The sequence below is a fragment of the Colius striatus genome, chromosome Z (genome assembly GCF_028858725.1).
Source record: "Colius striatus isolate bColStr4 chromosome Z, bColStr4.1.hap1, whole genome shotgun sequence".
Lineage (NCBI taxonomy): Eukaryota > Metazoa > Chordata > Aves > Coliiformes > Coliidae > Colius > Colius striatus.
The window spans coordinates 88969403-88982807 of NC_084790.1; the positions used below are offsets into that span (position 1 = coordinate 88969403).

At 54.9% G+C, this 13405-nt stretch overlaps 2 protein-coding genes and 1 long non-coding RNA gene across 3 annotated transcripts in view; all 3 read right to left on the reverse strand.

Annotated features, from left to right (window-relative positions):
- The window catches only part of LOC133628765 (T cell receptor alpha chain MC.7.G5-like), a 29439-nt gene extending 20874 nt beyond the window's left edge, over positions 1-8565 (reverse strand). Inside the window, exons 1-2 of the mRNA XM_062017751.1 lie at positions 8523-8565; positions 7736-8012 (exon numbers count right to left, since the gene is read on the reverse strand). Of these exons, the coding sequence (XP_061873735.1) occupies positions 7736-8012; positions 8523-8565 (320 nt within the window). The remainder of the gene's footprint in view (positions 1-7735; positions 8013-8522) is intronic.
- LOC133628764 (T cell receptor alpha chain MC.7.G5-like) overlaps positions 1-11919 on the reverse strand; it is a 58871-nt gene extending 46952 nt beyond the window's left edge. The window contains exons 1-2 of the mRNA XM_062017750.1: positions 11846-11919; positions 10973-11253 (exon numbers count right to left, since the gene is read on the reverse strand). Coding sequence (XP_061873734.1) covers positions 10973-11253; positions 11846-11894 — 330 coding nt within the window. The 5' untranslated portion in view covers positions 11895-11919. The remainder of the gene's footprint in view (positions 1-10972; positions 11254-11845) is intronic.
- On the reverse strand, positions 1935-2972 carry LOC133628766 (uncharacterized). The gene is made up of 3 exons (XR_009820824.1): positions 2907-2972; positions 2279-2348; positions 1935-2070 (listed from the first exon to the last, which is right to left on the reverse strand). It is a non-coding gene; the product is annotated as an uncharacterized LOC133628766 (long non-coding RNA).
- Positions 11920-13405: the final 1486 nt, after the last annotated feature.

Consider the following 13405-nt stretch of genomic DNA (forward strand, 5'->3'; position numbering starts at 1 on the left):
TTGAGCCCAGATGACAAAGAAGGGCTGAGAAATAGAGCTGGACTCACAAGGAACGACACACTATGTTTCCCTCCCTCCTTTTCTCAATCAGACAAATGAGCTTTTCCTTATTTTCCCATTCAGAGAGGGAAGGTTTTGTATGAGGACAATGACCTTTGTCCTTCCCAAGCTGGGATGGTGAGGAATCCCCTCTCCTGTCCCTGAATGAGCACAGCAGGGACAAGGACCTCTCATAGGCATGTGAGGGTTGTCCCCTGTGCTGCCCTCATGAACCTGTTCTTTCAAGATGAGCTGCAGTGCTCCATCAGGAGTGTCCAGCCCCAGTACACAGCATCAGATGAGTGGCAGGTTGGTGCTTGCCTGGAAATTGGCAGTGCCAGGAAAGGAGCTCTTGCAGAAAGGCCAAAACCACCTGTCTCCAAACCATTTGCACCCTGTGCTGTGACGCTTGCAGGAGGTTTCTGTTACAACTCAGATGGATTTCCTGTCCTCGTGTGTGTTGCACAGAAGTAGCGGGCCGAGTCCTGTGGGTGCAGGGCACTTAGGGACAGAGATGCCTCAGACTGCGAACTGTCCCAAGACACAGTGGCTCGACCTTTCACTGATGCCACCAAGTTCGAATCCGAGTAGCCTCCGGACACCCACTGGAGATTGCCTCCAGGTGCCTGACGGTACCACAGAACTTCATAATTCCCGAACCTGGAGGTGTGTCCGCGGCAGGACAGGAGCACAGAGTTCCCGGCCGCTCGCAGCCCTCCGCCGGCCTCCACCAGCCTCAGCTGCGCCCACACGCCTATGGACGGACGGAGAGTGTGGGCACCAGGCACGGCGTGCCCACGGCCCAAGGACGGGCATCCCCCGCCCGCCGCACGGCCCGGACACAGCTGCAACACTGGGACAAGATGGGCACCGAAAGCCTCGCTCGCCCTCCTCCTCCCTCTCTCCTCACTTTCCCCCCCCTCTCCCGGCTTCTCCTGCTCTCTCTACCGATCTCTCCCCATCTCCCGCTGCCGCGGCCCCAGCCCCGGGTTCGCTGCCCTCCCCGACCGCCGCCTCTCACCTGCCGGCTCTGCGGCCAAGGCCAAGGCCAGCAGCCACGGCCCCAGCCCGGCCGCCATCAGCGGACCAAGGGTCCGGCGGGGCCGCACAGGAGCCGAGCGGAGCCGCGCTCGGGCCCGCTGCCGCCCACCCCGTCGCCTCAGCCCGCGCCTCTGCCCAAAGGCCGCTCAGCCGCCCCGGACCTCCGGGGCCGCGGCCCCTTTGGCCCAGGAGAAGGGGCGGCGAGAGGCGGGACACGGGGCGGGGCCGGCGGCACAGCAAGAGTGCGGACTGGCAACCTGCTCGCCCGCAGCGCTTTGCAGAGAAAGGCCTTGGGATTGTGGTGACGCCAAACTGGCTATGAGCCAGCAATGTACCCTGACAGCAAAGGCAGCCAGTGGCATCCTGGCCTACGTTACACAGAGGGCTGCCAGCATGTCAAGGGACATCATCCTTCTCCTCATATCTGTGGTCTCAGCCCTCATGCATCTTCTTATCTATGTATGGCTCCATATTCAGGGTATCTCTTAAGTGGCTGTCTCAGCTGCTTGATTGAAATGCTGTTCCCGTGTCATTGCAAGAGCTGAACAGAAAGACAGTCTGAAACGAGCTACGGAAGATGGACAAGACTGGCGTGTTGTTGCTCAGCTCTCCAACTGATTACAGTACAAGAAATACTCTGGTTTTTACTTTACTACAGAAAGTATTGTTTTAAAAATATTCTATATGAGATCCTGTATAAATTACAGAAACTAACATTTTATCGAAATTATATGCTCATTAGAAGGATTTAGAGGTAGAGAAGGAGGTTGTAAAGATGTCAGCAACAGCAACTGTAACACTGCTCTAGGAGAAAACCAGTATGCCTATTGTTGAGGAGAAATGCACTGGGAAAAACGATCGCTCATGTTTATTTAATCAATGAGGAAAGGAAGAAAACCTCCCCTAGAAACAGGCAGAGTAGGGTCATGCTGAAGGCCACATGAGGCATTTACTTAAGTCTCCTCAGATGATCCTCTGGTTCCTGCAAAGCTGGGGAATGAAACAACAGATTTTTTTCCTCAACAGTGAAGTAACTGATTCAGTACTTACAGACTGTAAATGTTCTTCACATAACATTAAAATTAATGGAATTGGTGCCACTGGGAAAAGAACTTTGAAATAATTTTTACAGACTATTAATAGAGTGTAAAAATGGAAATACCGCTCATTCATTTATCTATATGCCAATGTCCCTTACCTCTGATGGAGTGACGTTTGTTATGCACAAATAACAGTTTTCTCTGAAAAATTGGTGCAGTTCCATATTCCTGCAAAAAATGCCCAGATGTGTTTGTTACTCCAGAAAGATAAAGAGAAAGAGGATGCACACACTCCAGTGTCCAATGCAGTAATACCACTGGTTTGGGCACTGGGAAAACTGCAAAGTGCAAAGGTTTCCCCCAAAAAATTGACTCAAAGACCAGAAAACAAATGGTAAAGAAAAGAAATCAATATACTATCATACTGGAAGCAAGGAAAGGCAACAACATGTTCTTGTAGGCAAGAAGTCAATGGCACCCTGAGATGCGTCAAGGAGAGTGTGGGCAGCAAGTCAAAGGAGGTTCTGCTCCCTCTCTGCTCTGCCCTGCTTGAGGCCTCCTCCTGGAGTCCTGTGTCCAGTTCTGGGCTCCTCAGCTCAAGACAGACAGGGAACTCCTGGAGAGTGTCTGCAGCTCCTCACAAACGGCTTTGGAATGGGACCTCCCACAGGGGCAGCTCCTCACACCCTGCCCCAGCATGGGTGACCCACACTGGGAGAACAGTCCTTCAGGAACAGAGTGCTCCAGCCTGGGGCCCTCACAGGATCACAAGTCCTGACAGCAAACCTGCTCTGGCGTGGGCACCTCCTCCACGCACTCCCAGGTGCTGCCAGGAACTTGCTCAAGGGTGAGCTTCCCACGCAGTCACAGCCTCCTTCAGGCATCCACCTGCTCCAGCGTGGGCTCCTCCACAGGCTGCAAGTGGGTCTCTGCTCCTCATGGCCTCCATGGGCTGCAGGGGGACAACCTGCTTCACCATGGTCCTCACCACATATCACAGGGGAGCCTTTTCAGTGCCTAAGCACCCTCCTCCCCTCCTTCTCCACTGACCTTGGTGTCTGCGAAGATGTTTTGACATTGTCACTCCCTGTTGCTGCTGCAGTTTTGCAACTTCCCAGCAACTTCTCCTCCTTCTCAAATATGTTATTCACAGAGGTATCATCTCCGTCACTAATTGGCCAGTCCTGGGTCAGGTGCAGGGTCCATCTTAGAACGGACTGGCCCTAACTCTGTGAGCTACAGGGGAAGCTTCTGGCAACTCTTTGTTTAAAGAAGCCACCCCTGTACCTCCCCTGCTACCAAAAAAACCTGGCCCAGGCAAAACCGCTACACGAGACTACTGGACAAAAGACTCAGTTGTGTAGGACTGTATTTCCACAAGGACTTAAGAGTAGCCCAACGTTATTCCATAACAGGAGAGAATCTGAATGAAGGAGGAAATCTGAGCCTGGGAGGAAGGAGGGCAGAGAGGAAGGGGTTTTTTTCCTTCTCACAACTTAACTTTAGTTGACACTAAAAAGACAGTTCTTAAGTGTGCAGGAAAGGGCAGGAACACCTGCTGTGCAGAGTGAAGGCACCTCACTGCCTGGGAACAGCTGTGAGGCCCCCAGCCCCAGCACTCTCCTGCACAGCAGCCCCTGCACCATTTGCTGGACCCCAGCAGGTTTGTGTTGAAACTCAGATGGATTTTTTTCTCTGTACAAATGGCGCAGAAGTAGTGGGCAGAGTCCTGGACATGCAGGGCACTGAGAGACAGAGTTACCTCAGAATGGGAATTGTTCCAGGACACCCTGGCTCGACCAATCACTGATGCTGAGAAGCTGGAAACCACGTAGTCTCTGGTGAAGGACAGCCACTGGAGATTGCCTCTGGGTGCCTGACAGTACCACAGTAACTCCAGAAGTCGAAGCTGTGTCCGCAGCAGGAGAGGAGCACGGAGTCCCCAGGCGCTCACAGACCTCCACCGGCTTCCACCAGCCTCAGCTGCGCCCCCACACCTGCAGATGGACGGATGGACAGAGAATGTGGGCACCGGGCATGGTGTGCCCATGGCCCGAGGATGGGCACCCCCCGCCCCACCGCCCCCCATGCGGCCTGGACACAGCTGCAACACTGGGGCAAGATGGGCACCGAAAGCCTCGCTTGCACAGCTCTTCCCTCTCTCCTCACTTTCCTTTGCCCTCTCCCAGCTTCTCCTTCTCTCTCTACCCGTCCCTCTCCCTCTTCTTCCCCATTCTCTTGCCTTCCACCTCCTTCTGTCCCCATCTCCCGCTGCCACGGACCCAGCCCTGGGCTCACTGCCCTCCCTGCCCACCACCTCTCACCTGCTGGCCCCGTAGCCAAGGCCAAGACTAGCAGCCATGGCCCCAGCCCAGCCATCATCAGCAGACCAAGGGCCCGGTAGAGCCGCACAGGAGCCGAGCAGAGCCACGCTCGGGCCTGCTGCTGCCCGCCCTGTCATCTTGGCCCCTCGCCGCGGCAGCACCCGTGCCTCAGCTGCCCCAGCCTGGCCTGACAAGTCCTGTCAGGACTTGTGATCCTTTGAGGGCCTCAGGCTGGAGCAGTCTGTCCCTGGACTGTTCTCCCAGTGGGTGACCCATGCTGGGCAGGGTGTGAGGAGCTGCCCTTATGGGAGACCCCTTGCCAGAGCAGTTTGTCAGGAGCTGCAGCCCATGGGAAGGAGCCATGTAGGAGAAGTTGGTGAGAGAGTGTCTCCCGTGGGAGGGACCCCACAGTGTAACAGTGGGAAGTGTGAGGAGGCCTCCCTCTGAGAAGCAGCAGCGGAAAAGTCCATCTGTAACAAACTGACCCTGAACCCCATTCCCTGTGTCACTGGGGGGGAAGGAAGGAGAGTCCTGTGAAGAGGGAGGAGTGGGGCAGATCTTTTTACAACAGTTTTATTTCTCATCTCCCTGCTCTTACTGTTTCTTTAATAAATCAAACCTTTTTCTCCCTAAGTTGAGTCTGTTTTGCCTGTGATGCTAACTGCTGAGTGATCTCTCCATCCTTATGTCAACTCACAAGCCGCTTGTTATATTTTTCTGTCTCTCCTGTCCAGTTTGGGAGGGAAAGTGATTTTATTTGGTGGACACGGGGCTAAACCACCACATTGTCCCAAATCTCTCTGTCTTTCCAAAGGAATATTTGAGTATCTACTTCCATCATCCCTCTGCCTTTCTCCCTTGCTTCTTCTCCATCTTGTCAGCACAGGCCTCTGTGTAGCCTACTAGAAACTGTGAGAGACAAAAGGAAATGCACAAATACGAGTATATTTGTACACTCACCTGACTGGATTAGCAGGACACACGCTGGCACAGCCATATTGAAGATCATTTTTCCTGCCTCCAGTATCCCTGTTCTTAGGGAAACGGCACACTGTAGAAAAAGACTCTCAGCAGCACAGCGTGCCAGAGCCGGTGTCAGTCACACCTATGGGATGAGGAGAGCAAGAACAAAGGCCATTCACCCTTTGCCTTTGCTTGTCTTCACAGCAGACAGGAACAGTCTTGATGGCATTCTGCACTGCTTCACGGGTTTCCTCTCCCTTTGTAAGCTCTTCACTGTAAGGGAACATCTCTCCCTCACTGTAGAGTGTATCTGCTTTTGTGTGCTCTTTGTTGGTGGGAGGGCTTTTGAAAGCACAACAGCTTCTCATAATGTTCAGGGCTCTGGGAAACACAGGTGTAGGTTTCAGATGTCTCTTAGTTTAGCCCATCGTTTTGGAAGCAGCTGTTCATATTTCTCCATGCATAATAACTTGGAGATGGGGAGAAAACTGATAAAAGGGAAAGAAAGATATTTTAATGTGAGAACATATAAAATACTAGAATAGGGGAATGGCATCTTGATTCTCATGGGTTGGCTCGGTGCTGGCTGGATAGAGCAGGAATGGATGGATCTGCATCCCCATCCCCAGTGCAGCTCTACACCTGTGCAAGGCATAAGGACAGGGCTTGGGGCTCCTCACATGCTGCTGGCATGGCAGAGGGGAAAGGGACTGAGACTGTGAAGGGGTGGAACAGGCAAAATTGTGGTGTTTGGAGACGCTAAGTGGAGAAATGGAGACAACTGTTTGCATGAGCAGGCCCAGAGACTGGTGGGGAATGGAGTGTGGTCCAGCTGGATGCCAGTCACCTGTGGTGTTCCCCAGAGCTCAGTGTTGCAGTCTGTTCTGATTGGCATCTTTATCAATGATACAGATCTTAAAACCAGACATTTTATCACACATTTGTTGTCAAGCCTGCCTTTCTGAGATCTGGAGAGGGGCCCATACCATTTCTCCCCCAATGCCTCCAAAAGGCAAAAAAGGCCAGCACAATTTTTCTGAGCACTCTTAAGTTGGAATTGGGTCCAACCCAGGACAGACAGGCCACTTGCCAAGAGGGATACAGACAGAGACCCAAAGGTGTGACCCAGGCTGATATAATTTACTGAACTCCTCCAGCGTATGAATGGAGTTACTGCCCATAGTGATGTGTTTTGCACCAGAAAGGATCTGATCTCTCATTCTGTCAGGCAAAAGATGCCTCCACTGGGGAATGTGCCTGGCAGAAAGCAGAAATTGCCAAGGCAGCGATTCAGGAAGCCAAAACACAGCCCATAGCATCACCTGGGATGCTTTGCAGTTAGGATGACCTTGCCAGAAAAACATCACCTCTGCAAAGGAAGCGTCTGGCAGCCTGGGGCAGGGAAAGCCCACAGTAAAAGCCAACCCATCTCCTTGCTCCCTCATCCACTTGTCTTGCCGCCTTCTCCTCAAGAGTCATGTGAGTCTCCAGACCAATTTTCTCTGCTTTCTCAGAAAGGAGGTCTTACTTCAGTGGCCCTCTCAGCTGCCACCAGCTCTCCTCTGCACTAGATGTGGAACTGTGTATCATGGTAGAGGGAAGTGGAGAGAAGGTTGGAGATGGAAGGAAGGTGGGACTGTACCAAGGTGGCCTCTGGACTCAGGGACTCGGCAGTAACTGCTGGTGGCTATTTTTCGGCCATGGTAGGATGAGGTGAAGAAGCCCCTGTATGTCTTGGCATGGCCTCCACGTCCTGGCTCTGTGAAAACACCACCAACGTATCTCCTGTCTTCACTCTCCCTTTTCTCTCTTTTCTTTGCTGTTGTCTCGTGTTCCCCTGAAAGCCTGCTGCAAAGGGACAACCACTGAGCTGGGCACCACTCTGGATCGTTTGGGATGTTTGCTCATGGCACCACGAAATCCTTCTGCCACATCCTAACGTGAAGGACCTATGGCTGTCACTTGACATTTGTAAAGGACAACAAGAGCTCAGCATCGTTGGCAAGAGGAGGAGGGAGACAGGGGGAGAGGCAGCCCGACACGGGCTGGCTTCACATCTCTGCCCCCCGCCACGTACGTCCTGGCCAGCGCTCACAGGCGGTAGCGGAGGTCAACGGGTGTCCCGGGAGCCAGAGCTTTGGAGCCATGCGGGGGGCACCCAGACAGAAGCCCGCTCAGCTCCCGCCTTCCACAGAGCGTTGCGGCTCCGGCGTACCGAGGATCGGACCGGCGGGCGGCAGCGCCCCCTGTCGGCCCCGCCGTGCCGCCCGCGGCGGTTCGTGCGCGGCCGCAGCCCCGGCTCCTCTCCCCGTGTCTCCCACGGCTCACCAGTACACGGCCGCGTCCCCGCGCCGGGGCCGGGAGAGCCGCAGCCCGCTGGACCGCCGGTCTGCCGACACCGACAGCCGCCCCAACGGCGACCGCAGCTCCTGGGACCCTTTGTGACCGCTCACGAGCCACTCGGGACCTCGGCCCGGGAACTGACGGTACCAGTTGATGAACTCGGTTAACTTGATGTCGGGGTGAGAGCAGTTGATAGTGATGGCGGTGTCCTCCGTGGTCTCTGCCCACGGCTCCTGCTGCACCTGGGCTCTGCCCGCAGCCACTGCCGAGAGAAAAGAAGGAAAAGCGCTCCAAAGCTGCTATGTGCCCAGCCCTGCCTGCTGCTGCTCGAACAAACCCCGCAGCCGCCGCCAGCAACGTCCCGACATGATGAGCAGAAGAGTTTTTGCATAGGCTGTCAGCAGGTGCCCTGATGGAAGTGGCTGTTAATTGCCGTGGGAGAGCTGAGTGCGGGAACACTGGGAGAAGGCTGGAGGTGTTGAGGAAGGAAAGGGAAGCAAAGGCAAAAGAGGAAGGAAGCAGCGAGCAGGAAGCAACGACTGATGGGCGATCTGGCCAGAGCCCGGGGAAAGGGAGGAAAGAGCGAGCGACGGACACAGAAGCGAGCGCTGGGTTTTGTGGGGGTTGCAGCAGAGGGTGGGATGGACGAGAGGCTGGTTCGGGATAGAGATCGATGAGGAAGTGTCGAGGGAGCTGCGAGGCCAGCCCAGGCTCAGCCCCGGCCTCGGCAGCCCCGGCCTCGGCAGCCCCGGCGCCGAGCAGCCCCGCGCACCCAGGAGCAGCGCGGCCAGCCCCGCGCCCCGGCCCCACCGCATTCCGCCGCTCCACCGCACGCGCCTGGCTGTGCCCCGCCAGCCCCGGCTCTGGGCTCCGGCTCCCGCCCCGCCGCCTCCTCTCCTCTTCCCCTCCCTCCCGGCCCGTCCTGGCCCAGTCGCTGCTGACAGCTCCGCCCCGGGTGTCAACCCTCAGCTGTTGACGGATCCGGAATCTACACAGGAATGTAGATAAGCAGGCACTTCTTTATTATGCAGCGCTGGGAAAACACAGGGGTTAGCTTCTCCATACCTGCTTGTTAGTTACCATTCTCGGGGTTTTTATACAGCTCAAACAAAAGAATCACATTTGCCAACAGAAGCATGCATAAGGTAACAGGTGTGGTATGTAACTCTTGCAGTTTGATCCCTATGTGATTCAAATTAATACTTACTTACTCAATAGGTGTTTAAGTTTGCAAGTGCTTAGCTAATTGATTGAACTATTACTAGGTGATTAATAAGTGCTTAACAAGTGCTTGACTAGTTATTGTGATGATAAGTTGTTAACTAAAATAATTGTGTATCTGCAACACAGCAGCCCCTTGCAGGGTCTTCACAGGGCTCCGGGACTCTGCTGACAGCCTCCCTCCAGCTACCTCTCTGCAGTCCCAGCCCAGATCAGCTGTGACAGGTCCTTCTCTTCCCCTTCCAAAGGGAGATCTCTCTTCAAGAAACCTCTCTGCTGATAGTGTTCTGTCCTGTCCTGGGCTCTGATTCTTCTTCTCATGCCAGGAGGAAGCAGGGAGAGGTCTGACTTGGTCTGGAAATTTGGAAGGAGCTTCCCATGTGCAGGCTGCTCCATGGAGGGTGATGCAGAGCGTGTGGCTGCTGGCACAGCTTCCAGCTCCCCACTTGGTCATGCGCTGGCTACCTTGTGCCAGCATCACCAGGCTGTTCCTCAGCCAGCATGTGTTCTGCTCCCTCCCTGTTGTGTCCCAGGTGAAACACCAGCCCCAGTCATGTGCTGCCACAGCAGCAGGGCCCCGGCCCAGCCCAGGGAGCAGCAGCCAGAGCTGTGGCCGTGCTGCGGGGCCGCCGCCAGTGGCCACCGATTCCCTGTGGGTGGCACTGAGGAGTCTGACAGCCTCCCTTCAGCTGCCTCTCTGCAGTCCCAGCCCAGCTCTGCTGTGACAGGGCCCTCACACCTTGCGGGGCCTTGGCGGGACCCTGCTCAGGATGTTCATGTCCTCCCTGTTCCCGGGAGCCCCAGTCTGGATGCCAATCTCCAGACGTGGTCCCACAGGGGACAGAGAGTCAGGGATGCTTTCCTGCCCCTGCTGACAACCCTTGTACCAGCACAGCTCAGGATGCTGTTGGTCTTTACTGCATGGGCACATCTCTTGCTTATGTTCACCCAAGTGTCTCCAAAACCGCAATATCCTTTTCTGGGGATCTGCTTCCAACACAGTGACTCCCCAGCACGTCTGGCTGCAAGGTCTTATTGCTACCTCAGGCACAAAGCTACACCTCATGCCAGCCCTGTGACCCAACCCCACTGGTCAACAGCTGCACTGAGCCCTGTGTCAGGCAGTGCCAGAGCTCCACTGTGCTCATAAAGCCTCCTGATGTGCTAGTGACCCTACCCGGCCCCATCCTTAGCTCCTTCCCTCAGAACACCCTTGTGGGTTCCTCCGCCTTCACTGTCACTGGCAGCATCCTCAGCAGTCAGGGAGTGCCCATCTCCCGGGACTTTGACCTCTCCAGCATCACCAGCTGCTACTGTGGCAGAAGATTCTCCCCCTGCTAAAGCTGCTGTTGCCAGCGCAGATGAGGACCCCCAGGAATCCAGCCTGAGATGCTGGACTGAGGACACAGCTCATGGCCATCACTTTGGCAGAGACTGAGCATCCAGGGCTACCCTTGCACAGGAGGGCACCTGGGGCTCTCTGAAATCACGGCCAACATCCCCCTTCCCTGCTTTATTCTCTCTCCCATATCCTGTCTCCTGTTGTGTTGGGCTGTAAGAGCCTCCAAGCCAAGCTGGGGCATGAGCTGGCCCCTATCCCTGTGTGAGGCAGGCAGATGAATGCCCTGGGGATCTCCCCGATGGGTGACAGGCACAGACTTTCTGCAGCTGCTGCTGCTCTCTCTGTTCTGGGAGCCTCCTCTGGAGATTTCCCACCTCAGAGTCATTAAAGTTTTCTGCATCCCAGCCTCTGCCTCTGAGTGATCCTTTTCCTGGTGGGAATTGCCTTGTGTTGCCAAGGAGCAAAGGCAGTACCTTGGGTGGCAGGGACAAGGTGGGGGCAGAAGCTGGGCTTTGATCAGTGCTAGAGCAATGAGAAGCTGCCACATGAGGCAGTGGGGCCCTCGCAGCCACTGTCTCTTGAAGTTGGCAAGAAAGTCCCCTCCTTGCCCTGGCTTGTTGCACAGCCCAGGAAGCTCCCTGCACCATCGTGTCTTGCACAGCACAGAAGTACAAGGCACTGTCAGAGGCGTCGACTGCCTCCAGCTGCAGGAGGCTGTATTTCCCTGTGGTGTTCAGCACGGTCCTTAAACGGCCATTGAGCTGGGAGTCAGATCTTGCTTGATACGACAGCATCTGGGGAGCTTGGCCTCTCCTCTGCTGGTACCAGAGCAAGCCTTGAAAATAAGAGCTCTGGTATGTGCAGGTAGTTTGGAAAATGTCCCTCTGCTTCAGTGTAACTTCTCTTTCAGGCTGTGTGACAGTGATCTGCCCCATGGTGCCTGGAAGAAAGCAAAAGTCAGCAGCTGTTCAGGGAAAAGCTCTGGGTAAAAAGATTCCTCCTGCTTCCTCCTCCCTGTCACCTCAGAGCACTCCTAAGCTCTCTGAGCACTTGCAGTGCTGAGTTGAGTGTTAGGAAGGGTTGAAACCAGGAGAAAACTTGAGGTCATGATAGACACATGCAGCCAGCACACAGAATGGGACCTCTGTTCATGTCAGTGGGATGGAAGCTTTAAGACCCCTGGGGCAGCTTTGACAAGATCTGCTCATGAGCATGGGGAAGGGAGAAAAGATGGACAGCAGAGAGAGCTGAGATCTCCTGCGATGAGATGAGATGGATCAGAAGAGAGAGACAGGGAGAGAGTTCAAAAAGCAGAGAGGAGACTGAGAAGGTCTCAGCTATCTCTCCTTTTTACTTTCAAACAGTAAGAGCACCTTGAGAGAAGCAGGACAGAGCCACACATGCCAGCTGACATTTCCCAGCGCTTTCCTGGTGTTCAAGAGCATTTCCTCACATGGTCTGACAAGGCTACTGAGGGTTTCCCCAGGGGAAGAAGAAGTAGATGTTGAGGAAAAAGAAAAGGCAGGACTTACCCAGCAGTGTCCCCAAAAGGAAAGTGAGGATGAGGGATCCCAGGTGCATGCCGAGACCAAGCTGCCTGTTTGCTGTGTGAGAGAGAGTGAGCAAAGCAGCTGCCAGCCCCGAAATGACAGAGCTGCAGGAAATGACTCTGCTGGGAGAGCAAAGGAAGAAGAGAAAGGCTGTGTTCTTGCTGTTCCTGAAAGGCTCCTTCTCGGCTTCGCTCTCCTGCAGCAGCCACCCACCCCTGTGGCTGCCTCAGCATCTCTGCAGGGAGGGCCCTGGGAGTGTTGGTGCTGGGAAGGGGCTGTTCCTGCTCAGCTCCCAGAGCAGCCCTCACCTCCCCAGCTCCAAGTGCCCGCTCTGCTGCACACCCACTGCTGGGACACACTCTGCGGCTCAGGGGCTTTCTTCCCCACCCACGTTGCCCATCTTTCCCTGGGGGCATTAGCTCCTGAAAACTTCTGGGAACAGGAGGCTCTTCTATTTCCCTCATCTCCTGTTTCTTTCCTCAGCCCCCTGGAACCAGCATCTCTCAAACAGGAGATGAAATCTGGCTGCTGCTGAGCTGCACATATCACTTGAAAGCTTTGACCCTCTCAGGTGTCCTGCACTTCCTGCAAGATGCTGAATGCACCCCTAGAGACGTTTCAGTGCAGCTGAGGATGAGCACACAGTTGAACTGCCCTGCTGGGTTAGGGGCGGGGATCCAATCCACAGCTTGCTTACCCATCCAGGTGCCAAAGGGGCTTCTCAGCGCTTTCTAGTACCTCACAGAGACATAGTTTGACAGGAACACAGCCTGTGTTTTCTTTGGCACCCCTGAAGGCCTCAGGGCACACAGCTGCCCCTGAGCTGACATCAGTCCCTTCTGGCTGCCAGTGTGGCTGCTGTGGACAGCTTCCAACACAACTTCCCCTGAGTAGGGCCAAAATGGGATTTGCAATAGAGACTCGGTACAACAAGAGCTGTCTCCAACAATGGTGGTTGGTGGGTGCTGAGGGAAGAGTCAGAGCTGCACAGGCAGCTGGGACACTTCTCCTGAGCACTCACTGCTGTGTCCTGCTCTGTTTTGGCAGCTCGTGGCTGTTCCCGAGCCTGCTGGCTCAATGAACCCTCATGGCAAGGAGGACCAAGAGCATCCTGGGTTGCAACGGGAAGAACATGGCCAGCAGCACAAGGCACCTGATCCTTCCTCTTCATGACAGTTATTGACCTGAGATCAGCAAGATGGTGCAGGAACTGGAGCATCTTTCCTGTGAGGATGATCTGTGTGGGCTGTTGGTGTTCAGCCTGGGGAAGAGAAGGCTGGAAGGGCAGTTTGGAATGGATGTAATGGGAGCGAATGAAGAGGAGAGACTTCTGAGTCTGCTGTGTTTGGGACTGCACACCTCAGCTGTGAGGAAGCTCTGCAGGGGGAGAAATTACTGTTGGTGAAATGCTCAGCACAAGGAAAACCCCCAAACTTCAACCTTCACTGTGTATCAGGTGTGCAAGGGCCAAGAAGAGGTTGTTTAGCACTGGGAGGGCTCTTCTTTGCTCCCATCCCTTCAAGTCAGGAGCTGCTGGACATC